Source organism: Cavia porcellus, unplaced genomic scaffold (assembly GCF_034190915.1).
Source record: "Cavia porcellus strain 051 isolate PalLab524CR breed Dunkin Hartley unplaced genomic scaffold, mCavPor4.1 scaffold_20, whole genome shotgun sequence".
NCBI classification, from domain to species: domain Eukaryota; kingdom Metazoa; phylum Chordata; class Mammalia; order Rodentia; family Caviidae; genus Cavia; species Cavia porcellus.
Window position 1 is genome coordinate 36,959,053 of NW_026947503.1, and position 27,067 is coordinate 36,986,119.

The 27,067-nt window shown below is 42.3% G+C and overlaps 2 protein-coding genes across 2 annotated transcripts in view; both read left to right on the forward strand.

Annotated features, from left to right (window-relative positions):
- Nucleotides 1-1,334: 1,334 nt before the first annotated feature.
- Nucleotides 1,335-11,350, forward strand: Atp5f1a (ATP synthase F1 subunit alpha). The gene is made up of 12 exons (XM_003474067.5): nt 1,335-1,507; nt 3,786-3,864; nt 4,975-5,144; nt 7,012-7,185; nt 7,293-7,459; nt 7,652-7,800; nt 8,347-8,498; nt 8,602-8,826; nt 9,458-9,565; nt 10,005-10,149; nt 10,687-10,837; nt 11,128-11,350. Exons 1-12 carry the CDS (start codon nt 1,448-1,450, stop codon nt 11,207-11,209), a joined length of 1,662 nt encoding a protein of 553 aa, XP_003474115.2. The 5' UTR covers nt 1,335-1,447; the 3' UTR covers nt 11,210-11,350.
- Nucleotides 11,351-24,901: 13,551 nt separating this feature from the next.
- The window catches only part of Pstpip2 (proline-serine-threonine phosphatase interacting protein 2), an 89,431-nt gene continuing 87,265 nt past the window's right edge, over nt 24,902-27,067 (forward strand). Inside the window, exon 1 of the mRNA XM_063231747.1 lies at nt 24,902-25,061. Coding sequence (XP_063087817.1) covers nt 25,029-25,061 — 33 coding nt within the window. The 5' untranslated portion in view covers nt 24,902-25,028. The remainder of the gene's footprint in view (nt 25,062-27,067) is intronic.

Sequence of the window (27,067 nt, forward strand, 5' to 3'; positions counted from 1 at the left end):
CTAAAACTTTTGGATTTTGGTTAAGAGACACTTGGGTTTATTCCATGTTGACTGCATAAACTTAAATTAAAATTCTACGCTGGCACTAGTAGCTGCAGCAACCTTAAGCTTGTCCACTAATGAGCTAAATATGCACGAATTTGTGTGTGTGTTGTTTGTGCGTGTGCACAAAAATCTTTTAAAGCAGTATCCACTGGGACTGTCACTGCTGCTCAGTCTTCTGTTCATATTTTTCCTAAAGTTCTTCTTTTCGTCACTCTGGTTTTTATTTGGTTTTGGTTTTATTTTGAAGCAGGGTTTTGCTTCACAGTTCAGGCTGGCCTCAAACTCTCGACAATTCTCTGGCCTCAGCCTCGAGTGGTGAGATTACATGTGCATGCCACTATGCCCAGTTTCCTCGCTCTGTCTTTAACACTAGGAGAGGTTGTAAATTCTTGTTTTTATATTTTTTGCCTGTGAGTGTGCGTGCGTGTGTGATACTGGGGATGGAGCCCACAGCCCTCACACTGAACTCTACCCTCAGCATTTATTTTTTGTTTTTGGGGCAGAATCTCACTAAATTGTTAAATTACCCAGGTTGGGCTCAAAGTCATGATCTGCCTTAGTCTCCCACATTTCTGGGATATAGGCACCACCATGCTGGCTTCATTTTTACAAAGACTATATATATACCTTTCTGTAATATGAGATTTGATATGAAAGTGTGGATAACGATTATCACAAAATAGCTTTCTCCTAGATTACATGATATTTATTTTGTTGTTTTGTGTTTTGAGACAGGGTTTCACTACGTATTTGCGGCTGGCCTCAAATTCGCCACGATCCTCCTAACTCAGCTTCCCGAGTGCTGGGATTACAAGCCAGTGCTTTCAAATTTAGCTGCCGGTAACTCGCCGGAGGATGAGGTTGGGTCAGCAACCTGCTGATGAGCCCACTGGCTAGCACACGCCGCGGAGATGGTCGCCCAGGGGGATGACTGTTGCCACACCATTGCTACTGTACCGTGATTTAACACCACTGTCACTGTTTATTCCTCTGCACTTTCAGCCAGTAGCGCCGGAGTAGGACGACGCCCAGTTTATCTTTCTCCGGTGCGATCCTAGAACCCGTTTCTTGCAGGTTCCGCTACTCAAGTGGTGACGGGGACAACCGCAAGGTCGACTCAGAAAGACCGAAATAAATATATGATAGATGCCAGAGCCGAAGCTGGTGACGGTCTAATCAGTCGTTTTAAGCTCTAAACTTAACAAAAAAATTTTCCTTAATTGGAGAAAAGTAACCTGCTTTACGCACAAAGGTGGATTCGCGTCCGGCGGCGGCAGCGGGGGGCGGTACTTCCGGGTCAGGTGGGCCGGCTGAGTCGACCTTCCTTGTCTCTCGGCCATTTTGTCCCAGTCAGTCCGGAGGCTGCGGCTGCAGAGGAACGTTTGGAGCAGAAGCTGCAAAGATGCTGTCTGTGCGCGTCGCCGCGGCCGTGGCCCGCGCCCTCCCTCGACGGGCCGGGCTGGTAAGTGCTGAAGCCCCAGCGGAAAGCTTTGCAGGGCTGCAGCTAGCGGTGTGTGCTGGCTCGGGATCTCTGCGGAGTGGTTGAGGGGCTGTGGCGGGGGCCGCCATCTTGCACCGTGGCCGCTCTGCTGGGCCGCGGGCGGCCTAGGAGCCCCTTTTGCTAGTGCAGAATGGCGCAGTATTGTAGGGGAAGTGGTGATCTCAGTGTGGCCTGGAGTCGGCCCTCAGGGGGATTCCCGATTTGGCCTGAGAGTTGCTCGAGGAGGGGACTTGGATGAAGGTCAAGGCTTGGGCTCCGGTCCCCGAGGACTGCTCTTCTGAGGCTCAGAGCCACCGATTAACAGGATCTAGCACGGAGAGGGTGGAGGGAGCCGCTGTCAGCTGTGTGGATGCGAGTCGGGGCGGCCTGACATTGAATGAAGGTCAGCAGGCCCCGGCGTTTCCCCTGTGCCTAAAGCCTACTTCAGAGCAAAGAAATAAGGAAGGTGACTTTCTGGATACTGGGGTAGGCGGTCTAGTGCTGCAAACCGGGTCCTCGTGGGAGCCCAGCTCTAGTGCAGGGAAGCGTCCTGGGTGCCAGAGATCGTCACAACGCGAAGCCGCTTTCCGAATTGTCCTGACCTGACAGCAGGCTTTGGTTTGTGGGTCTTTTCATATGCTTAAAGGAGTTGACCTTCAGCTGTCCACCTGATGTTTTGAGCAATTGTTAGGCAGTGAGCGTTCAAATATAATTGTACGTAAGGTCGGAGAATTCTCGAAGAGTCAGTGCTCTTTGAACTTGACCTTCCTTAAAAAGTTTTAACGTTTAAGCCCTACTAAGCGCATACCCTCTTGGTTTATAAAGTGTGAATTTGAAAGGTGAGATAACGCACTTTTTTGGTCCTGTTCCTACTTTTATTTAGTAGCACCTGGGTTTCCTGTTAGCAAAAAAGCATTCACAGTGGGCTGGGGATTTAGCTCAGCGGCATAAGCGCCTGCCTTGCAAGCAGGCAGTCGTGAGTTCGATCCCTGGTACCAATAAAAAAGAAAAAGAAAAAAAAAGCGTTCACAGTATAATGAATTTCATTTACCACCTACAGAGAGTAGTAGCTTTAGAATTGACAGTGACCTCTCATAGTATCAGACAGAACTTAAAGAGGTCCTTGTTCCGTGGTGGTTGCAGATTTATTCATGGCAATAAAAAAAGTCATACTTAATTACTTGTTAATCGAACTCTTTATTTGCCGCCGCCCCGCGTATCCCGCCCAAGGTACTGGGACTTGAACCCAAGGTCAATCCCCACTTAACTACATCCGCAGCCCTTTTATATGTTTTGAAACAGGGGCTCCCTAAGTTGCCTAGTTACCGGGGTTGGACTTTTAGGTGCCTCAGCCTTCCGAAGTACTGGGGTTACAGGTGCACGCCCAGCTTGTTTTTTATTTTGTTTTTAAGTTTATGGGGAAATTATTTGAGGTTTGCCCCTTAGAAAGTAATTGTATTGAGACTTGCCACAACTCACTTGAAATCAAAATAATAGTAGCTAGAAGCTTTTGAAGAGAAAGATACTTACACCTTGTTGATGGTTGTTTTTTGGGTGGGTTGCATTTGTGTGGGGTGTGGGAATTGAACCCAGGGCCTTGTGCATGCAAAGCAAGAGCTGTACCACTGAGCCACCTCTTCAGACCTAGATTGCATTTTTTAAATACATTTTTTAGAGACAGGCTCTTGCTATGAGTTCAAGCTAGCCTTGAACTCTTGGTGATCATCTGGCCTCACTCTCTCTAGTGCTGGAATTAACAGATGTACACCACCTTGCCTGCCCTTTTAAGTACTTTTACAGTGTTTATTGTGTGCTAGGAACTGCAATGTGTATGTGAGGAATACTCTTTATTTTAAAAATACTTTAACTTATATTTTCACCAATAACTTGGTCAAACTAAACTGAATTTGTTTAGCCTGTCAGTTTTGGTGTTGTGAATCAGGGTGTTACTATCCAGTCCACATTGACCTTGAACTTAATGTAGCCCAGACTGATCTCAAACTTGCTATCTTCCTTCCCCAACTTCCCAAGTGCTGGAGTTACAGGCATACTCTCCCAACTTGTCAGTTTTTTGAAGGCTGGTTTTTTTTTTTTTTTTTTTTTTAATTTTTTTTAAACTTTTTTTATCGGTACCGGTAATCGAACTCACGACCGCCTGCTTGCAAGGCAGGTGCTTATGCCGCTGAGCTAAATCCTCAGCCCCTTGAAGGCTGTTTTGAAAGTGAAAATTTTAAATCAATAATGTTATTTACTTTTCTAGGTCTCCAAAAATGCTTTGGGATCATCCTTTATTGCTGCAAGGAATCTTCATGCCTCTAACACCTGCCTTCAAAAGACTGGTAAGTCGCCATTTCTAAGTCTACATCACTCTTACCACTTTAAGTGAAGATGTGTTAAAGGTTACCTAACAATAGTGGGTGTGTTTTTTTGTTGTCATAGTTAATTTTTTCTCATTTTCATTTACTACCGAATCTCAGGTTCTTATAACATTAAATGTGCTATTTATGTTTGTCTTAATAAGCTCTCCTGTTCTAATGAAATTAACTACACTTACATAATTTTCTTTCGGTATTAGTGCATCCTCTGTTCTGATAATTCCCCTCAAGTGAAAACTAAGTACTTCTTTTTTTGGTACTGTCTTTTTTGTTCTTATTGTTGTTCTGCTGGAGATTAAGCCCAGCTACATACACCAAGGTACATCCCTAGTCTTTAAAATTTTTTAGAAATTTATTATTATTATTAAACAGAATCTGACTAAGTTGTCTAGACTGGGCTCAAATTTGTAATCCTCCTGCTTCAGTCTTCCAGAATACTAGGATTACAGGTGTGCACCAACATGCCTTACTTTCTAGGCCTTTTAAAATTTGTTTTTTTATTTTGAGTCAGGGCTAAATTTCCCAGGCTGGATTCAATTTTGTAATCTTGCTACCTCCTCCTAACCTTGCCTGGCAACATTTTTTTTTTTAAAAGCAGGGTTTTAAGTTCAGGCTGACCTTGAAGGCACTTTGTAGCCTAGGCTGGCCTCAAACTTGAATTAAGCCAAGTACTGTGTACCCACACACCTGGCCAACATTTGCTTTTTAAATACATTGCATTTTAAAAATACACTTCGAGCCAAAAAAATTCAGGTTTCAGCATTGGTGTAGATTCCTTAGATGTTAAGCCAAAGCATTATTAATATTTACTTTCAGGATGGTGTTTAGTTTTATTAGCTTCTTGCTTGATCAACATATATGTTGTGAAGACCCTTTTTTTCCTCTCAATCACTTGGATTTCCTGAAAGTAAGAACCCAGCTTTTGGAATAGGTTCTCATATTGCATTTTAGAATATAATTTGATTAATAAAGATCATAAAATTAACTTTTACATTAGGAAGTGAGCTTTAAAAAGATTATAAGACCAAGGTTTTTCATTGTTGATCTTTTTTAAATTGAATTGTCTTCTCTTAGGCACTGCTGAGATGTCCTCTATTCTTGAAGAACGAATTCTTGGAGCTGATACCTCTGTGGACCTTGAAGAGACTGGGCGTGTCTTAAGTATTGGTGATGGTATTGCCCGTGTACATGGGCTGAGGAATGTTCAGGCAGAAGAAATGGTAGAGTTTTCTTCAGGTTTAAAGGTAAATTATAAAATGAAGTTTTTGTTTTAGGATTGGCCTTCAGATAGTCATTTGTCATTTCAGAAATTGTGTCAGATTTGTGTCAGCTTGCCCTAGAAGAGTTTTTCCCTTCTTGTTATAGATTGCTTATAGAGAGAGTAAACTTATAAGGTTTTGCTTAGCTAGTTTTTTATAGACTGATTAAGACATAAGTCATGTTAACTGACTCCAACATAAGAAATTTAGTAAGCCATCACCCAAATTATATGAAGTTTAAGTCTGTTCTAGTAGTTAAGATTATTTCATACCAAAGCATTTAATAATTTCAACCAAATTTCTGGTGAGAAGTCAAAAATCAGTGACTTTGTATTATTGAAAGGTAAGTTCGTGGTGTATCTCTGAGATGCTCTAATAATACAGTACAAATCTATGTTGTATTTGATTGAGCCTAGTTGTTGGAGTCAGTATTCTCTGATGAAGGCAAAGGATAATATCCAAGTGAACCAGGTACACTACACCCTAAGGTATGGCTACACCCTAAGCACATAGGGAGAAGATAGAATTGATCCTCTTACAAGTATTTAAGCCACTTGATGTGGAAGACTATGATAGTTTCTTTAATGTGAGACTGTGGCTGAGAATGTGACTTATCTTCACAGTATATATTTTTGGAAGGTGGGATTGAAACAATGTATATATTCTTTGTGTGTGTGTGTGTGTGTGCGTGTGCTAGGGATTGAACTCATGACTTTGTGCTTGTCAGGCAGGCACTTGTGCTACTGAGCTAAATCTTAATCCATAAATGTTCATTTTGAGACTAGTAAAACTGAAGAACTGAGTTGCAATTTATATCTAAATGTTCTATTTAGATAACCACAGGGCTAGTGGATACTGTGTTGAGCTTAAAAGTTTTTGTTTTTGTTTTTTGAGAAAGTCTTGCTATGTATGTAGTTCAGGGTAGTTTTGAACTCACTATGTAGCTTAGGCTGGCCTTGAATTTGCAGCAGTCCTCCTGCCTCTGCCTTCCAAGTGCTGGGATTTTGGGTGTATGTCACCATACCAGCCAAGAGAAAGTTTTTGTACTTGCAGTGTTACTCTTTATTTTACAAGCACTGCCCTAGATCTTTTCTTACTCAGTAGACTTTAGTGTAACATTGGTACTTCAGAAAGAATTTGAAGACTTTCTCTTCACCAATTTGAAATACAGTTATATTGATCAGAGATGACTTTGCCCTGTTATATTATAAAAATGTATTTTTCCTCCATGATACTGAGGATTGAACCCAAGGCCTTCACATTGAGCTACATTCCCTAGCCCTTTTTATTTTTTTGTTTTGAGACAGGATCTTTCTAAGCCCAGGCTGCACTTGAATTTGGCAGTTGTTTTAGTCAGCTTCTAGAGAGCTGGGATCATAGGTGTATACTACCCTATCCCACTAAAAATTCATTCTTGGTTTGCTAAAATTGGATAGCTTTTAATTATTTTTATGAACCTGAGTACAAGTTCTGTTTTTTTTTTACTTACAGAACTTCTTATCAATAAAAGATATAAATCAAGTTTATCATTTTTTATTCTGATTGCATTGTTTCATATTGATCATCTGCTTCAAAAACTATACCTGGTGGAAATGCATTGAAAAAGTGCATCTAATTTCTCTGCTTAATTTTTTTAAAGATGTGATAATGAGCACATTAAGCTTATCATAGGTACTATCCTAAGATTATTCAAGGGAGCAGAAAAGCCTAACCCAAAGAAAGTTGGTGGTTAGTTGGAAAAATACATAGCAGTAAGTCACATGAAAATGAAGGTACTACTTTTTACTTGGCTACCTGCATATTGTGTAGTAGTTGTATATAAGGCTGGTGTTCACTTGTGTCTTTTGTACAGGGTATGTCTCTGAACTTGGAACCAGACAACGTTGGTGTTGTCGTGTTTGGGAATGATAAATTAATTAAGGAAGGAGATATTGTTAAGAGGACAGGAGCCATTGTGGATGTTCCAGTGGGTGAGGAGCTCTTGGGCCGTGTAGTAGATGCTCTTGGTAATGCCATTGATGGAAAGGTGGGTTTTAATGTTTATTAGATGTTGCACCTTCAAACAAACATCAAAACTGGATATTCTGAAGTTACTGTTGATTTCTAAGCAATTATTATTATTTTTCTTTATAGGGCCCAATTGTTTCCAAAACCCGTAGGCGAGTGGGCCTAAAAGCTCCTGGGATCATTCCTCGAATCTCTGTGCGGGAGCCAATGCAGACTGGCATTAAGGCTGTGGATAGCTTAGTGCCTATTGGGCGTGGTCAGCGTGAGCTGATTATTGGTGACAGACAGACTGGGTAAAGACTCAAAAACATATTATAAGTTCTAAGTAAGATTATTTCTGCAAAGGTTACTTTTCTATATTGGAATGGTTAATCTTTGGCTATTGTGAACACAGACTGGTATGAAGATTAGTACTAGTAAAATTTTATACTTGGGAAATCATTTGAAATGTTCAGTAACATTTATGTTTATGTTATCTTCTTAAGGAAAACATCCATTGCTATTGACACAATCATTAACCAGAAACGTTTCAATGATGGATCTGATGAAAAGAAGAAACTGTACTGTATCTATGTTGCTATTGGTCAGAAGAGATCCACTGTTGCCCAGTTGGTAAAGAGACTTACAGATGCAGGTATTAAAAAACTTCATCTCATTGCCATTATCTTAAGTTCTATTGCTGCTAATCTTTGAGCAGGTTCTACTTAGTGAAGGCTGATTTTAATTGCTCCATGATAAACTGAACTTTGTAATGTAAATAAACAGCTAAAACAAGAATATAAAACACTAGTAAGTTTAAAAGTTTTATCTTGGTGTGGTGGTGTGTTCTGTAGTCCTAGTACTCCTGAGGCTGAGGCAGGAAGATCATGCATTTAACGCCAGCTTCAGCTACATAGCGAGATCCTAATTCAAGAAAAACAAAAATATTTTACCTGCGTTTGTAGTTATTATTTTTGTGGTACTGTGGATTAAACCCATGGTCTTTACACGGAGCTACACTCAACACTTTTTTTTAGTTTCCCAGAATAAGCTCCAACTTTGAATCCTTCTGCCACCATTGATTTTGATTAATTCTTAAAAGCAGATCTTTATCTCTTAGGTAATATTTTATGTTACTGGCTTGTAATTTTAAAATACAATGTAGGTATGCTTGTAAGATGTTAAAACTTTTTCTCCTCAGATGCCATGAAGTATACCATTGTGGTGTCAGCTACTGCTTCTGATGCTGCTCCACTTCAGTACCTGGCTCCTTATTCTGGCTGTTCTATGGGAGAGTATTTTAGAGATAATGGAAAACATGCTCTGATCATCTATGACGACTTATCCAAACAGGTCAAAGAAAAAGTATTTTTATAATCTACGTTTGCAACAGAGTGGAAGTTGACAAATACAGCTTTTTAGTTGGTGAACCTCACAGCACTCTTCTGTATCTTAGGCTGTTGCCTACCGCCAGATGTCACTGTTGCTCCGCCGACCCCCTGGCCGCGAGGCCTATCCTGGTGATGTGTTCTACCTGCACTCCCGGCTGCTGGAGAGGGCGGCCAAAATGAACGATGCTTTTGGTGGTGGCTCCTTGACTGCTTTACCAGTCATAGAGACACAGGCTGGTGATGTGTCTGCTTACATTCCAACAAATGTCATTTCCATTACTGACGGACAGGTAATTCGTTTACTTTTTAATTATGAAAAATTCCAAATGTATACAGAAGTAATGGATAGTGAACTTTACAAAACTGGAGGTGTTGGCACATGCTTATAATCTGAGCACTCAAGGGGTTGAGGCAGGAGAATCACCATGAGTTTAAGATCAGCCTGGGCTACGTAGTCCCTGTCTCAAAACATGTACTGCAATCTTACGTATTTGTCACCCAATTATTTTATAGTAATAATGTGCTTCATTCTTGTTTCATTTATACCTATTACTGTTTTCTGCTCCTAAATGATTTTGAAGCATTTCTCAGATTTATTACTTCCCTTACACATTTCAATATAAATATGTCAATACTTTTTTCCTTACCATAAGCACATTTTCTAATTTTAGCAGTAGAGTATGTAGACTAATTTGGGTTCTGAGAGATTTAAGGAACTTGTTTTTTTGTTTTGTTCTTTTGAGACAAGATCTGAACTGTGTAGCACAGGCTGGCCTTACACTCATCCTCCTGCCAGTATGGGATTATAGGGATGCAGTGTCATGGGAAAGTATTAGCATTTATCTTCAAGTTTTGAGTTTCAATTTTGGCATGGTGACTTAAATTTGAAACTCTTCTCCCATGTATATTCTTACATTGTAGATCTTCTTGGAAACAGAATTGTTCTACAAAGGTATCCGCCCTGCCATTAATGTTGGTTTGTCTGTATCCCGTGTCGGATCTGCTGCCCAAACTAGGGCTATGAAGCAGGTAATTTTATATGTTTGTTAAGATGGGTGTCTTCGGCACTTTGCTGTTGTTGGGACAGAATATTTGAAAGTCACAGCCTAAAGGAGAGGTTTATTTTTGGCCCCTGGTTGGCTGCTCCAAGCAAGAACAGAACAGTAGAGAGGCATGGTAGAATAAATGGTGCTCTACTATGTCTGCCAGGAGGAAGAGAGAGGAGATGAGCCAGGGAAGGAGATATACCCTTCCAGATCATGTCCCCAGTGACCTGCCTCTAATCAGCTCCACCTCAACAGTAGGTCAGCTATAGATCCAGTTACCTTTGAAACATGTGAGACTTTGAGGAACATTGTAGATATAAAGTAAAACATGGGGTTATATTACTAGTTTAAAATGTTAAAAGAATGTCAGCTGGGTAGAGCTCTGTGTCATTGAGACGGTAGTGATAATTTATGTATTTCAGGTGGCAGGTACCATGAAGCTGGAGCTGGCTCAGTATCGTGAGGTTGCTGCTTTTGCCCAGTTTGGTTCTGATCTCGATGCTGCCACTCAGCAACTTTTGAGTCGTGGTGTGCGTTTGACTGAGCTGCTAAAGCAGGGACAGTATGGTAAACTCTTTTCCTTCATCTGGTCAGGTTCCTGTTGTATGTTCATTCTTGCCAGGCCTACAGAGAGCTATATCACGTATCACAGACTTTTTAATTTTTATCAGAGTCTCTCACCTTTATTTTACTTAAGTGCAGACTTTATCACTAGTTGAATGTAAGTGGCTATGATGTTAATAGAGAAACTTAAGTATTTCATTGCCTTTTTTGGACTTAAGGCCTATTAGAGTCCCTTAATTCATTGACTGTATGACTTAGAATTTGGCAGATATATACGAATGTTGATGTGTTTTTATCTTGCTGGTGGATTGAATCAAAACACCATAAGCTCTGGCAGATTATAAGTAGTGGTGATGAGTTTTTCCCGAAGATGATGTGTCTTTTAGGGAGGACTGAGTGGAGTTACAGGTTTGCTGAAAATGGGAGAGTGGATGACATATAGGGACATGGCAGTAACTGGAAGGAAGATTTTCTCCGAATTGGGAAACACGTGGGTTTTTTTGTTGAGCAACTCTTGTTATTCTTTTTGTTCCTTTTCAGCTCCCATGGCTATTGAGGAACAAGTGGCTGTTATCTATGCGGGTGTAAGGGGCTATCTTGATAAATTAGAGCCTAGCAAGATCACGAAGTTCGAGCAGGCTTTCTTATCCCATGTTGTCAGCCAGCACCAGGCCCTGCTGGGAACTATCAGGTATGAATGTAGTTGATGTTTTTAAACAAATTTTTTTTTTTCCCATAAGCCAGGGTTTCACTATACAGTTCAGGCTGGCCTTGAACTCAATTTTGTATCCCAGGCTGGTTCTGAATTTGCAGTGATCCTCCTGTCTCAGCTATAGAGTGCTGGGATTCCAGGCTGAGACAGAAGGATCACTGCAAATCAGCTAAATTTTAAGATTCAAAGTTAATTTTTTTCAATTCTGTAAGACTAGTCATTGAATTTTTTTCTGGGTCAATTGATGATCTGCTCTTATTCCCAAATAGGGCTGATGGGAAGATCTCAGAACAGTCAGATGCAAAACTGAAAGAGATTGTCACAAACTTCCTAGCTGGATTTGAAGCATAAACTCCTGGATTCGCATCAAATAATGGTTTGGCTTTATCATTGTTTCTTCTCGTAAAAATCGGTTCTGTTTGTAAAAGGCATCCTCTCATATTCCTGATGTACAGAGATCACGTTAAAATAAAAGTTCCATATTGTGTGGGAGTTTCTGTGGTTTTTATTCTTCAGAGTAACAAGTTATGTTGAGGAATTTGTAAATGTGCTGCTTACCCATTTTACTTGAATATTGATACAATCAACAGGGCTAGATAATTCAAGGTTCAACTGCAAGATTCGCAAGTACTTAAAGAGATTCATAAACAAGATAACAATATATGTGATATATTGAGGAGCTTGATTTCTCTGAAGTTTTGTATGAAAGGTGGTATAGACAGGAAAAGGAGGACAATTAAAATTCTTAAGGAAATAAATGCTAAGAATGAAAAATGGATGTCAGAAACTGAAGAGAACTGGATGTGTGGTACATCTCTGTAATCCTGCCACTCTGGGAGGCTGAAGCAGGAGGATTGCATAGTTTGAGCCCACTTAGGGCAATTTAGTGAGAGACACCCTGTCTCAAAAAATAAAAGGAAGAAGATATAGCTGAGGGCAAAGGCCTTGAGGTCAAAACAAAAAAAGCCTGAATAAAGAATAAACAACACTTCATGAAATTTAAATTGTAATCAGTTGATGTTTGCAGTATTTTTGGTCTTATCTAGGAAATCTCCCTTGGGGTGCTGGGGATTGAACCCAGGGCTTTTTGTTCTGTACTGTAATACTTGAGGCCTGGTACTTTCTAGGCATGTGTTCCTCCACTCAGCTACATCCCACCCTTTATTTGCTCATGATGGTGCTAAACTGTTTTTCTGTTGCTTATATGACTCTTTCCTTGAACTAACGAAAGCCAAGGTGATGTTAGACCTACCCTCAGCGTTGGCAGGTTCTTTGTGTAGCGTATTTTAAAAACAGATTTGGTTTAATTTAATGAAAGTAGGACAAACAATAAAAATTTCCTCTGAAAATTATCTTTGAGTCAAGTAACCTGAATTCTATTTTTTTACTGGCCATGAGCTATATGAATTTGAGAAGTCACGTGAAGTATTAAAACTTCTCAAAAAAATATGAGAGCTGTGTTAAGGGATACCATGTTTCCCTAATGCTGTGTTGTTTTTTTTTTACCTGTTTAGTTTCTACTGAACTGGAGCCCAATCCAATCTATTATAGCAGTTGAACCAGGAGAAACAAATCATGATTTCGGGTGCTTATCTCATCACCTAGAGACTGATGAAATAGGGTACCTCACAGGCATCTGGCTGTTTTGACCAGGCAGGTTTAAATGTTCTGCTTGGTGATCTGTGGCAGACCAGTGCTTGTCAAAGTATGTATGTATGGCTTTTTGTTTTGTTCCTGCTTTGCTTTGTTTTCCCCTTGATATAGGCTGTAGGGTGAATATTTAAGAAATACAGCTTGAAACTTGAGATAACATTATGATTTTTGACCTTTGGGATGAGGGTAGTATTGATTGATTGAACTTAGGCCTTTATTTCTTGAGACAGTTGCTAAGTGACTGAGTTGCCCAAGGCAGGGCTTGAATTTACAATACTCCTGCCTCAGCCTTGCAAAGTGCTGAGATTACAGATATGCACTACTAGCCCTGCCAGACTTATATTTTAAAAACTTAATTATGAAGTTTTGGCTGTGCTGAAAGTCTCTTTGTCTCTTAAAGCTCTGTAATTATCATTATATTAAGCATATTTTAATATATTCCCTCCAGCTTAACCACCAGAGTGTACGCACACTACGGTCCCATCAGACAGCTTGTACCATTAGTTGTAAAAATGAATGTATCATTTTTGTTTGTCTTAATTACTAAAATTAGTAAGAGCTGCCTGATGGGACAGTTACATACATACATACCACTGATGACTTTAGCTGCTCAGCAGTGAGACCTATGAAGTACAGCCCCAATGTGAACATGTTACAAGCGTTCCATAGTACTTAAATTATTTTTTGTTTTAATTGTCAACTATAAGCCATAAAATAGTCTGGCTATACAAGACTAGTGACAGTCTTGCCAAGAGTTCCTGGGTGGAGGGGTGTAGCAGGAATTACAGGCCAGAGTTCCTGGGAATCTCTCCAGAATGCTAATACCCAGGTTCAAAGACTTGGGGCAAGAGTTTTAGAGCTGGCAGTGCCCCCACCCCAAGTCTGGGAAGTCAGCTGACTTCCCTAAGGAATGAGGCCAAGGCTAAGAGGCTCTGCAGCTGCTGCACGGCTGTCCACCCTCTGCCCACAGCACCAGGGCTGCTGCTCCATGCTCCACAAAGTCTGATGATAGTGTCTGGGCAGGGTACTGGTTTGGAGGAGGTCTTCTGAGGAGTTGGTTAGTCGGGGGGGGGGGGGGGGGAGTGGGTGATGCTCTGGGGCTGACCTGGGACTTGCTGAGATCTATTTGTGCTCAAGGGTGCTGTGTTCCAGAAACTGGGCTGCCTTCCATAGCACCTGCTACTTTGCCTTCTGGGCCCAGTAGTCTGCAGGGGACAGAGCCTGCTCTGTGCTCAGTACATGGAGCTCTTCTGATGGTGCCACTCATTTTTGGCACCACCCACCATAGGCAGGGCTAACACTGAATTGAGCCCTCCAGCATTTGTTCCCTCTTCTGCAGCTTTGCAGGCTTCCTCCTCCTGCATCTTCCACAGGTCATCAGCACCCACTAGAGACATGTGTTTTGAGAGGCCTTGACTTGGGGCATCCATATCTCAGTACTTTTTTTTGCGGTACTAGGGATTGAACTCACGACCTCGCACTTGCCACGCCGTATCTCAGTACTTAAGGGCTGCTTGGGAGGCCACTGACTGGTGGGTGATTGGAGAGGACTAACTGGGTAGTTCTGTCCTTGGCTACCAGGAGGGAGGCTGTTGTCAATGGGAGAGCAGGGGCCGTTGGCCATCTTACTCTGGTTGCCCTAGCTAATAGCTTTGGTATGCTGCCAGTGCTGGGAACAGTGGCTGGGGCATTATAGTTCAGCTTCACAGGCTCTGAATTCCAAACTTGGGGTCTCTGCAGCTCAGGGCTCTACCATGCCAGGCATCAGTCACTTATATCACAATGAATTCATGATTACTTGTAGTTTGGCCTACAATTCATTATTGTAATTCTTTTGCTGTTTAAATTGTCCCATATTTGGCCATTGGGAACTCAATCCCTTGGCTCCAGTGTCTGCTATGCTTTATGTAGGATGGTAAATTATAGGATGTTTAGGTTCATCTTGTATATTTCCTAGTCCAACCCTAGAAACAGTCTAGGACTATTTATGTAATTACTGCATTTGTATAAGTGGGAGATTGAACCAGCTACATCCCCAGCACTATTTATTTATTTATTTATATTAATTGGTTGATTTTTTTTTGAGGCAAGGTCTCACTGTATAATTCAGACTGGTTTTGAACTCACTGTGTAGCCTGGGCTGGCCTCAACTCAGTAATCCACCTGCTTCAGTTTCTCGAGTGCTGGGATTACAGGTGTGTACCACTACACCAGGTTAGATTGTTTTGAAACAGTGTCTTGCTAAATTGTTATACTGCTCAGGCTGGACTCAAACTTTTTATCCTGCCTCAGCCACCCAGAGTATTGGTTTATAGGCATTTACCACCATATCTGCCTCCCATGGCTATTTTCTTTTTTTCTTGCTTGCTTGCTGTTTGTTTGGGTTTTTTTGATACTGGGGGTAGAACTCATGACCTTGTGCTTGTCAGGCAGTTGCTTATGCTGCTGAGCTATATCCCTGGACTGTGTTTCACTCTTAATGGCTTTTGGTGGGCAAAAGCCCCCAAATACTGTGGGTTCTCTTCTATAACAGCAAATGTCGAAGTTGTTTCCATCTTTATGCTGCTCTGATCAATAACAAATTCTTTGAGTCCTTTATCTCACTTTTATGATAGTTCAAATTGATTCTTTACCCATACTCACCACTGTCCCCACAACCTCCAACTGGGGTTCTCCTGAATGTTTGTCTACCATATTTTATTCCTGTGCTGTCTTTAGCCTCTGCTTCATTCCTTAGTCTATGCACATTCTAACTTAGGTAACAAAATCCAGGCTCTTTGATGTCATCATTGACCTGGTTGGCAGACCTGATGACAGCTTCCCCTGCCCCTACTGTTATCTCCTGGTTTCTTTAGAAATGGTACGCCAATCAAAAATATTCTAGAGCCCGGCCTGGTGGCATATGCCTGCAATCCCAGCACTCAGGAGGCTGAGACAGGAGGATAGTTGCAAGTTCAAGCCTGGGCTACAAAGTGAGCTCAAGGACAGCCCAAATTACATAGTAAGAACCTGTCTCAAAAAGACTTAAAAAAAAAAAAAAAAAAGGCCAGGGGCATAGCTGCCTGGTAAGTGTGAGGTCCTGAGTTCAATTCCCAGAACCAGGGGGAAAAAAGTGTTCCTAAGTCTTTCTTGCCTAAAACAAAGATAAAAACAGTGCTAGAAGTTTATTTGAAAAGTGAGGGGTGAATAGGTGTGAGAGATAACAGCTCTGCAGAGCAAACTTGGGTAGAACAAGAGAAAAAGAAGCTCAAGGCAAAAGTACATGCAGTATCTGGGAAACCCGATGTGGGCAAGGCTAGAAATTCACAATAGCGAGCTTCCTGTGGTGTCCAGGCTTTGATCCTGTGAAGAAGTTCTACATTTGGGGTCCTGACATTGCCTTGGAATCTTGTGATTGACATGACTGCTCATTTTCTAGCCAGTTTTGTCACACCCCATCTCTTATACCACTGGTGCTTTGTACCATGACTTTTGCTTGGCCACATCCAAGTCCCTGCCTTTCCCTGGCCTCTTAACTACCCCAGCTTTGCTTTGGCTCTGAAAGGAAGGGGTCAGATGATAGGAACTGAAATAAAAATAGTACAGCTGTCCACAGGAGACAGTTTATGAAGTCCCTGGCTTCTCATGGTCTATCCCGGGGAGGCGAATCTATCCATGTTTTACTTTTAAGACAAGTGATATTATGTATGGATTGTTTTTCCTAAACTAAAACGTCAATATTCAGGTTTAACTGCAGCATTGCACTTTGTGATAAATAAGTGGGGTTTGGGTACTCATCTCTGAAAGGTTCACCATCACTCATCTAGTACGTTGGATTACATGAGAACATCTCATTTTTATTTTGAGGAGCTTTGTGATTTTCATAGGAATGTAATATGTCCAAGAGGAATAGAAACTAGATGAGAAAAGCACAAAAATATAAGTTATACATCATTCAGGGCTGGTTTATGTCATAATGATACCAAATCCTAGAAATTCAAGAAGTGATACCTTGCAGGCAGGAGCAGCTGCACAAGGTGGGTAGAGGGAAGGTGAGCAGGAGTAAGGGCAGCTGGGGTGGCCTGCAAACTTTGGAGAATGCGGGGCAAGGACAGGGAATTGAGTGAAGGGGCTGGGGCCACATGATTGGGAAGGAAACAAAAGGTAGGGCAGGGTCAGCCTTGGGAAGCTCTGAGGCCAGACACAGGTTCCAGATGTGATGTATTTAATTTGGATGGGCAAGAAGAACATGGCACCCTTGTGAGGAGAAGACAGTCATGAAAAATGAAGAGGATGAAAGAACAGGAAAGATAACCCAATAATCTGTATGTGGTTGGATTGAGTGAGAGGAAGAGAAAGGAAAAAAATACATCTATTAGAAGTTTTATTTTGTTTTTGGTGGTAGTACTAGGGACTGATCCCAGGACTTCAGAAACACTTAAGCATAGACTACCACTGAGCTATATAACTTAAGCCCAAGGGTTTTTTGTAGTTTGGAAATCAAGGAAATTTGGTAAATGTGATTTGATTTTCTTTCTTTCTTTTTGGGGGTGGGGGACCAAATTCTCACTATTAGTTCAAGTTGGCCTTGAACTCACTATCCCAGGCTGACCTCAAACTCGGACCCTGTCACCTTATCCTTCCAAGTACTGGGATTACAAACATGCACCACTGCACTCCATTATTATTTTTGAGGTCTTGCTAAATCCCTAAATTAAGGTTAGGGATTTAGCTCAATGGCACAAGAGCCTGCTTAGTAAGTGCAAGGTCCTGAGTTCGATCTACAGTACAAAAAAAAAAAAAAGTTAAATCCCTAAATTGCCTGGGCTGGGTTTGAATTTGAGTTCCTCCTTCCTCAGCCTCACTCATGCTGGGATTACAGGCATGCACCACCATGCCAAATGATATTTGCTATTTTTGCCACACAACATCCCTCCTATTTCAGTGAAAAGATGCTTCATTTCCTCAGGGAGCGGGGTTCCTCTTTTCTATATTCTGCATGTGTGTTACTGGGGGGAACTACATCTGCTCTAGAAGTGAAGTATGTGTCTTTGGCCAAAACTGAAAAGTACATTATATGGCTGGCCCTGGAGAGGTAAGAACATGACCTTTGGGAGGATGCTGCCTAACGTCTAAATGCTAACTGCTAATTGCTTGCTAAGGTCTAAATGCTAAGGAACAGAGGATCTCAGTCTTCTTTTAGATAACTGGTACAGGGCTGCCAGGAACTACCACATGGAGCTTGAGAATGAAACCAGCACAGGAAAGATAGGACCCAAGGACACAGCCACACACAGGTCTCAGTAATGTGGTTTGAGCCTTGATCCAGCAGTGCATGAAACCAGTATTAGCTAGGGTCCTTGCACTTAAGTGAGGTAATTATTCATTTTTTCACTGAAGTGGATTTATGTTGGTCTTTGTGTCTTGCAACAGAAACCATCCTCACCAGTGCTGAGACTGACCAGGACAGTCTCCTCATGGTGGAGGTGGTAGAATCCTTAAGTGATATGACTGGTTCAGAGTTCTGGGGTCTTCTGTCAACAGTACAGTTCCTGCTCCAACCAGAACTGTTAGAGATGCTAATACTGTATGTGGGTGACCATTGATGGCAGGGAGGAGACACATACCTAATGGATCTGCGTTATGTTGGTAATGCCATTCAGACCCAGGGGTTGGGGAGTAAATGGGAGTATGGAGTCAGGTCTAGAAGGGGTAGGAACTCCCATGTTTTGCGACAGAAATCATCCTAGTCAGTGCTGCCTGGGCTCAAAATAGGGCTCTGACATTAGGTTACTAAAATAATGTGGAGGGCTGAATATATAGCTAGGGATGGAGTACCTACCTAATGAGTGCAAGGCCCTGGGTTCAAATGCCAGCACTGGGGAAAAAAGTGGCTTTGTGTGCATTCCTCTCTCTCTTTCTCTGCCCCTCTCTCAGATCTCTTGCTCTGGAGAAAGCAGGTTGCTACATGGGGATTGGCTTTATACCAGGACCTTCACAACAATGAAGTAAGCCTCAGGCAAACTGCCAGCTAGAAACTAGCCGCTGACCACAGGAACAAATGTGAAACTGGATTCTCCAGCCCCACCAGAGCTTGGATATGACCACACCTTGCCAACAGTTTGCTTGCAACCTCGTGGGATGCCTGAGCCCAAATCACACATCTTAAATCCCTGACCCTCAGTAACTATGCAAGATAATAAATTTTCATTGTTTCAAGCTGCCACATTTTGAAGTACCCTATTTTGTATAAACAGACAACTAGTACAGGGTGGTGGGATGATTTCCTACTTTTTGAAGTCAGCTAATGAATGGGGAATGACTTTTTAAAAAAATCTTGTTTGAGACAGGATTTCAAGTAGTCCAGGCTGGCCTCAAACTCTTTTTTTTTTTTTTCTTTTTAAAAAATTTTATTTAAAGAGAAAGAAAAATACATGGAGATAAAAAAGGGTAGAAATAATACAGAATTACAGAAAAATAAACAGTAAGAAATAACCAGTTGATAAGTTACATATTGTCATCTTAGAAATAGCTATTCAGGTTACAAAATTAAAGTATGTAAAATGACATTCAAAGGCCTCAGACTCTTGATCCTTCTCCCATATAATGGGATTACAGAACTGTCCCAGTATGAATAGCTTGGGAAAAAACTTCAACAGAAGAGTAGGGAAAATAGTCACAGAAGATATCAATAGATAAGCACTGTGTAAACCTAATTAAATGAAAGCTCATTTAACTGAGTATTTACTGAATATTTATAATGTGCTAGGCAGCATATTAAGTCATGAGCTACAGGGCAAGTTATGTTTGCAACAAAGATAGCAAATTGATTAGAAAAGAAGCAAGGGTTTTATAGATAAAAGGCAAAGGATGTGGATAAGTCCCCCAAAAGGGCATCACCTAAAAAAACTGAGACACTATCAAATAGTGATTAACCACAAAGACTCAAACCATAATCAGACCATTTCGATGATCAAATTAATAGGGACTATGAATGATATGACCCAATGTTTTTGAAAAAAATTTTCCAGAAGACAATGTGACAGTATACCTTAAGAATCTTAAAAATATTTCTGTTCTTTGGCTAGTATCAAGAAGTTGAGGCTGAGAGTTTATCTCAGCAGTGTAAGTGCTTGGCAAATGCGAGATCATCAGTTCAACCCTTGGCACCAAAAAACAAAAACAAAAAAACCCCAGAAAGATATCAAGCAATTGCCAGGCATGATGGCACCCACCTGTAATCCCAGCACTCAGGAGGCTGAGACAGGAGGATCATTGTGAGTTTGAAACTAGCCTGGGCTATAAAGTGACTTCAAGTCCAGTCTGAACAGCATAGTGAGACGTTGTCTCAAAAAGACAAAAAAAAAAAAAAAAAAAAAAAAAAAGAAAAAGAAAAATCAAGCAATAACAAATGCTGCAGGGGCTGTGGGGGAAAATAAACCCTTCTCCACTGTTGGTGGGAATGCAGACTGGTGCAACCACTGTGGAAATCAATGTGGAGATTTCTCAAAAAACTAAGACTCAAAAACAAAGGCTACAGGTCCCATTCAACTCAGCTATTCCCTTTCTGGTTACCTCTCTCCCAAAATTAAAAACACCATACCACAGAGATATATGTGCACAATTTATAGATATTTATAGATGCACAATTTGTAATAGCTAGATCTTGAAACAACCTATATATCCACTGACTGAGGAATGGATAAAAAACGTGTTCGTTCCCAGGTTTCAGCACCCCCCCCCAAAAAAAAAAGATGTGGTATTTTTATACAGTGGAGTACTACTCAGCCATAAAGGATCAACTAGAGACTTTTATAGGTAAATAGATGCAACTTCAGATCACACTCATAAATGAAATAAATGAGACACACATGTGTAAACACTGTATTGTCTCACTAGTGTGAGAAATTGAAAGAAATAACGTTTATGTGTGTATATATACATATGTATATTAAAAACTACTTAAGATAGTTATACTGCTGATTTCTCAGAGTTCACTGAAGAGAAAGATTTGTGCTGGTATTATTCAGATTGAGAGCAGATGTCTTGTGCTCTGGGTGAATGATTTGGGGATGTGAATGCACAAGATATATACCTTGTTACCCTGCTTGACCTACTTTGAAATGTTTAGATTGTTTCTTCTTTTTTGTTTTCCTTGAAATAAAAGCATTTGAAAAAAATTCTATTCTTTTTTTTAAAATTTCTATTCTTTGATGTGAGAAAAAAACTTTTTTTTTGGTACCGGGGATCAAACTCACAACCTCAAGTTTGTCAGGCAGGTGCTTAGATATTTATATAAAAGATACTTATCACAACATTTCTAAAATTAGAGAAATGCTAAGTAAGTATTGGTATGACCATTTGATTAGAAATTATATAAAAATTAAAGATTTTTTTTTTTTTTTTGCAGTACTGAGGATTGAACTCATGACCTCGTGCTTGCCAGGCACTGAGCTAAATCCCCGGCCCATTAGATTTTTTTTTTTCTCTTTTTGAGACAGGGTCTCACTATGCAGTTCAGGCTGGCCTTGAACTAATTTTGTAGCCTAGGCTGGTCTTGAACTCACAAATGATCCTCTTCTCTCAGCCTCCCATTGCTGGGATTACAGGCGTGAACCACCATGCCCGGCTCAGGCCCATTAGATTTATTTTTGCCTTTAATAAACTCACAGGGTATACATTCAAAGACCTAAAGGTATTATGGAAAAGTAGGTCTCCTTTCCTCCTATGTCACTCAGTCTCCAGAGGAAACCATTGAAAATATGTCTTTTTTTTTTTTTTTTGCTTTCCACTTATTCTGTATCTTGCTTTTTTTTCTTTTTTAATTTAGTAACATATCTGGTGAGTTTTCCATACTTTCCATACCATAATATGGAAAGAGCTTTTTCTTCTTCTTCTTCTTCTTCTTCTTCTTCTTCTTCTTCTTCTTCTTCTTCTTCTTCTTCTTCTCCCCCTCCCCTCTCTTCCCCCTCCTCCTCCTCCTCCTCCTCTTCTTCCTCCCCCTCTTCCTCCACCTCCTCCTCCTCCTCCTCTCCCCCCCTCCTCCTCTTCCTTCTTTTTGTTCTTCTTCCTCCTCCTCTTCTTCTTCTATTTTCGGTATTGGGAATTGAGTGAAGGACCTCATGCTTGCCAGGCAGGCACAGTGCCTCTAAGCTGTATCACTGGTCCTCTCATTTTTTAAATCATTGCATAGCTATAACATAATATATTGAGCTTGTTTCTCATACATGGATATTTGCTTCAAATCTTTTGCCAGAGTAGCCATGGCACTATGAGAAACTATATACATCTTTCACTGTGTACATGTGACACTACATTTGAAGAGTAGAGTCTTAGTAGTGTCTTATTGCTGAGGCAAAATACCTGACACCCAAACTTGAAGGAAGAAAGGTTTATTTTGGCTCACAGTTTATAGAGGTGTCAGTCCATAGTCAGCTAGCTCCAAGGCAGGATGGCATAGCAGAGGAGAAACAGTTCATGGCAAAGCAGGGTAGGCAAAAGTCAGCAAGCAGCAAGCTACAAGCAGTGAGTGACAAGTGATCAAAGCAGCTCTTTTTCTGCCCACCATGTTCTATTCAGGATACATGCCATTAGGGCCATTAGGCCAAGAAGGGCCTCCCTAGTATCTACTCCCGGAACTATGCCACACCAGTCAGTGGACTAATTTCGTAATCATGTACCCTTGATCCCAGCATCACACAATTAATTGCAGTCTCACACACTCTAAATCCACCCATTTCTGAAAAGTCCCACCTATGACTGCATGATGCTTTGGGGGGATATTTAGACACAAATGATAACAGGCATGTTATTTGAAATGAATTTTTAGGTCAAAATATAGATTTTACATTTGGCAAACATGGCTGATACTTTCAATTTTTATGTGCAAGAGGATCTATTTGCTTATGCAGTGGCCAGCAATGTGCTATTAAACTTTCTGTTAGGTAACCAGGTATGTGATAACACTCCTGTAATCCCAGCATTCAGGAGGGTGAAGCAAGAGGATTGCTGAGTTCAGGGTCAGCTTGCACTACATAGCAAGATTATTTCAAAAATAAGCAAACTCATAACACCTATTTATTTATTTGTGAGACAGAGTCTCACTATGTAGATTAGCTGGCCTTGACCTTGCTTATATAAACCAGGCTGTCCTCAAACTCACTGCGATCCTTTGGCCTCAGCCTCCTGAGTACTGAGATTATAGGCATGTGCTACCAGACCCAGTGATAACGCCTTTCTGTCAGGAAAAATGTTTAATAACTTTTGAAAAATACCTTTAAAATACTGTTGCATTAAAAAGTGAAACTCCAAAATTTATGTAAAGAACTTAGTCATTCATTATGCCGACATATTTACAGTGGTTATAAGTACTGGGCAGTTAATTTCATTATTACACACTTTCTGTGGTGGTATTATTTAACTTTGTGGTAACATATCCTAAATTGGTTATAGATCCTTAGATATAGCATACATCTTTCTTGTCTTGTTAAGCCAATACCTGGCCCAGAGATGAGTTTAATAAATAATTGGGTTATATTTTCAGGCAGTAGGCATGGCCACTTACAATTTAAAATTTTACCACTTGGTGGTAGAAGAGAGTTAAAATTCAAGAATCTTTGGGCTCTGAGGCAATTCAGGCAGTATATCATGAGAACTTGCTGAGAATGTCTTTAAGAATAATATGCATGAAATACAAAATTAAGACATACTCAATAAGATTCACAGCTAAAATATTTGCCCCAAATTCTTAAAACTTCCAGTAAAAATCTTGGTAATATCTTTGGGACTCTAGCTTCTTTTATTGCACTGTTTTTTTTTTTTTTTCTTTTTCTTTTCTTTTTCCAGTACTTGAGATTAATTCTAGGAGTCTTCACACTGAGCTACATTCCCAGTCCTTTTTATTCCCCATGCTAGGCTGCAACTTGCAATCCTCCTGCCTCAGCCTCCCAGAGTGCTGGGATTTCAGATTTGGTTTTTGAGGAATGGTGGCATACTCACTTTTTAAAATTTTTTTCATTCTGTACTGAGACTCAAACTGAGGGCCTTCTATGTGCTCTACATGCTGAACTATGCCTCCCAGCCCCAACTCCTTGCTTATTTATTTTCTGCAGTTTAACCTATCCTTCTGAAGTCCATCCTGGCTTCTGCTGTCCCCTGTTGGTGGTGCTTCCAGAATTCTCTGAGTTCCCCTCTAACCTCCCTGCTTTTTTTTTTTTTTTCTTTTTCGTTTTTATCGATACCAGGGATCGAACTCACGACTGCCTGCTTGCAAGGCAGGCGCTTATGCCGCTGAGCTGAACCCCCAACCCCACCCCCCTGCTTTCAAGCATGTGCATCACAAGTGAACAGCTGTGTCTCTGGAAAGACTGGGGCCTGGAGATCACCTCTCCATTTTTGTAGTTGTTGATGACTTTCTTAGTGGAGTTTCACAACAGGATTTGGAGTGATGGAGTGGGGCAGAACCTTTTAGAGGTCTTCTGGCCACCCCAGCAATTGCCAGTTCTCTGCTAGCTCTAGCTAGAGTCTATTAGCCTGGGTTTTTGGTCTCTGTGAGCCAATCTTGGTACTCTCGACTTAATCCTCCACTCTTTGAGCACCTGCTCCGAGCCCAGGGTGGATCTGCCCCCAAATGACTGCTGTCTGGCTTCTTGCCCTGCCAAGAAGGGCGGACCTCTAACCTTTGTCTCCTTGTCCTTTAAATGAACTATGTCTTGACCAAGTCATTTAGCTTATCTAGGCATGAAGCATGGGGCACTATTTTGACCTCGGATTCCTGCAAGGTGGAGATGGCTCTGACTTGCCCCGGGATGACAGTTATCAGGGTGGAAGAGTAGGAGAGAAAGGAACCCTTCGTTACTTGGGTGGGACAGCTGAAGGGTCTTGGGTGCTGAGGTGGGAAGCGGATGTCAGAGGAGCTGAGCTCCCAGTGAGTCTGTAAGCACCCCACTAAAAGTTCTAGAGTCCAGGGAAAACAGCAGTGATGATTGTGCCAGGACATTTTGGACTTAAACCTGGCGCACGGGCTGATCTGTCTATGAGCGCCTCTGGCTATCTACACCTCAACCGGTGCCTGGCCTTGTCAGGATCCTCACGACCACCCTTTGCGATCTGTATGGCGCCAGGGCTCCTTCCACCACCCCACAGACCTGGATTTCTGCTCAGGGATTCATTCGGTTGAGGGTGCCATGCGGGCAGGTACCTGAGCAGAGCTGGGTAAGGAGACAGGACCGGTTTTTCAATCCTCAAAGGCTCCCTGAAGGAGGGGAATTTCAGGTTAAAGTGCTGAAGGTCGCCTGGCGCTGTGGCGCTTTGCGACCCCGGGCCGCGACGCCTTACCCTCCAGCCCCCTCCCGGCGCGCGGGGAAGCGCAGCGCGTGGGCCACGCCCGCGCAGTCGGGCGTGGCTTAGGACCCGGGGCGGCTGCCCAGCGAGACCTTGCAGCTCCGAAGTCGCGCCTGGCCGCGGGCCGAGACTGTCCGGCCTCCCTGTGCCGTCCGCTGCACTCCGGCTCCCTCTGCGGCCGCAGACCTGCGCCGGCATGACGGGCTCGCTGTTCAAGGGCAACTTCTGGGTGAGTCTGCGGGGCCGCCCCGCCTCAGGCCAGGCAGGGCGGCGAGGGAGCCCCGGTCCGGTCCGCCCCGGTCCGGTCCGGTCCGCCCCGGTCCGGCCCGGCCCAGCCCGGCGACCTGCGCTCGGAGCTCGGCGGGGCCCAGGCTGCCGCTCCCGGCGCCAGCTCTCTCCGCTGCGCGCGCCCGCAAGTGCCGGGTCCGGTCCTCAGGGCCCGCCGGAGCCCCTGCATCGACCTCCCCGGAGAAAGCTGAGGCGCAGAGGGAGGGGCGGCCCTCGGGGTGTCGCCGGTGGCCCTGGAGGCCGAGCCTGGGCAGACCCGGGAATCCCGCGGGCGAGGTGTGCGGGTCGACGGCGGAGATCTGTGCCAGGAGGGCTGGGGCTTTGCGCTGTCTGGCAACCCCGATTTCTGTGCCCGTGGGGTGGGTGCCATAGGGACGCCAGGAGCGTGTGAGACCCTGGGACTGGTGAGGGCATCTAGGGCTGGCCCATTTGCAGGCAGCAGGTTCTTCTGTCCCCTTCTTTTCTCCAGCCCTCTTTTCCCGTCCTGTCACTCCCCATCCACCTGTCAAGGGTCCATGCGGCCTAATTCGAAGGTGGTGGGCCGGGGAAGAACTCTCATCTTACAAGACAGGAGCAGGAACTCGGGCACATCCAAATGCTGTTCCATGGCCGTCCAACTCCATTCTTGGGACACTGCTTGCTGCTCAGAGCTTTATGGCTGCCTCGTAGGCAGCTCCACAGTGGGCTGCTGCGTGGAGAAAGCTGGCTGTGGGACTTCAGGGACCAACTTTAGATCCCGTTTTGTGAGGACCTGTTTACCGGAGTTTTTGGGGTCCTCCTTGGGCGCTGCTCACCTGTTCAGTGAAGGACTGTGGCAGTGGCACAGACAGGGTCCACAGCCTCACGTCTGGCCCTCACAGAGGGCCTGGAAATTCTTCATGTACCATGTAGGACTTTGGGGTTCCATGACAGGAGCCGTGGGAAAAGAGCAGCAGATTACCTTTCCTTCCTCAAAGTGTGATACTGGTTTTCAGGTCGCAGCACAAATATCACTTCTTATGAAAAGTCCTTTTTCTCTTTTTTCCTCCTCCTCGTCTTCCTTGTCTTCTTTTTTAGTATCTAAAAATTGTTCTTTAACTTGTGCTGTATTTTCATTTTTTTTTTTGCATTTTAAAAATTTTACTGATACATTTTAGCTATACATAATGATAACGTTCATCGTAGGGAATTTGTACATGCACATATTTCGTGCTTCCTCTTTTTTTTCCCCATCCTCTTCTCCCTTCAACCCCTCTTTTGCTCCTTATTTACAAAAGCGTTGTTCCATTTTCCTACAATTATTTTTTCTTGCCTCTTTCTGTCTCCCACTTCCGTGTTCCCCTTCTCATTTGAACGTTTTCCAATATCTGTTATATATTTTGGCCCTTATTTGCGGTTTTGATTTCTCACACCAAGGAAACAATGTGGTTTTTAAACATTTGTGTGTTCCACTTAACTGTATGGTCTCAAGGAGCATCCATTTACCTAGAAATGTCTCAAACTTGTCCTTCTTTTTGGCAGAACAGTATTCCATTATATAAAAAACCCACATCATTTTTACCTGTTCACTGGTTGATGGGCATTTGTGGGCTATTCCTGAGATTGAGCTATTACAAACTATGCTGCTATAAACATGGGTGTGTACATATTACCATGAAGTGATGTTTGTAATTCTTTTGGAAAGATATATAAAGAGGGGAATGACTGGGTTGAATGGAACCTCTAGTTTTTGGTTTTTGAGGAATCCCCACACTGACTTCCACAGTAGTTGCACCAGTTTACACTCCTACCAACAGCACAGAATGGTTCCTTTTTCCTCCACAGCCTTGTCAACATTTGTTATTGTTTTTTTTTCTTTTTTTTTAATTTTTGAGACAGGATCTCACTATGTAGTCTATTTGGCCTTGAACTTATTATGTAAACCAGGTGAGCCTTGAATTTGCAGTGATCCTCTTGTCTCAGCCTCCC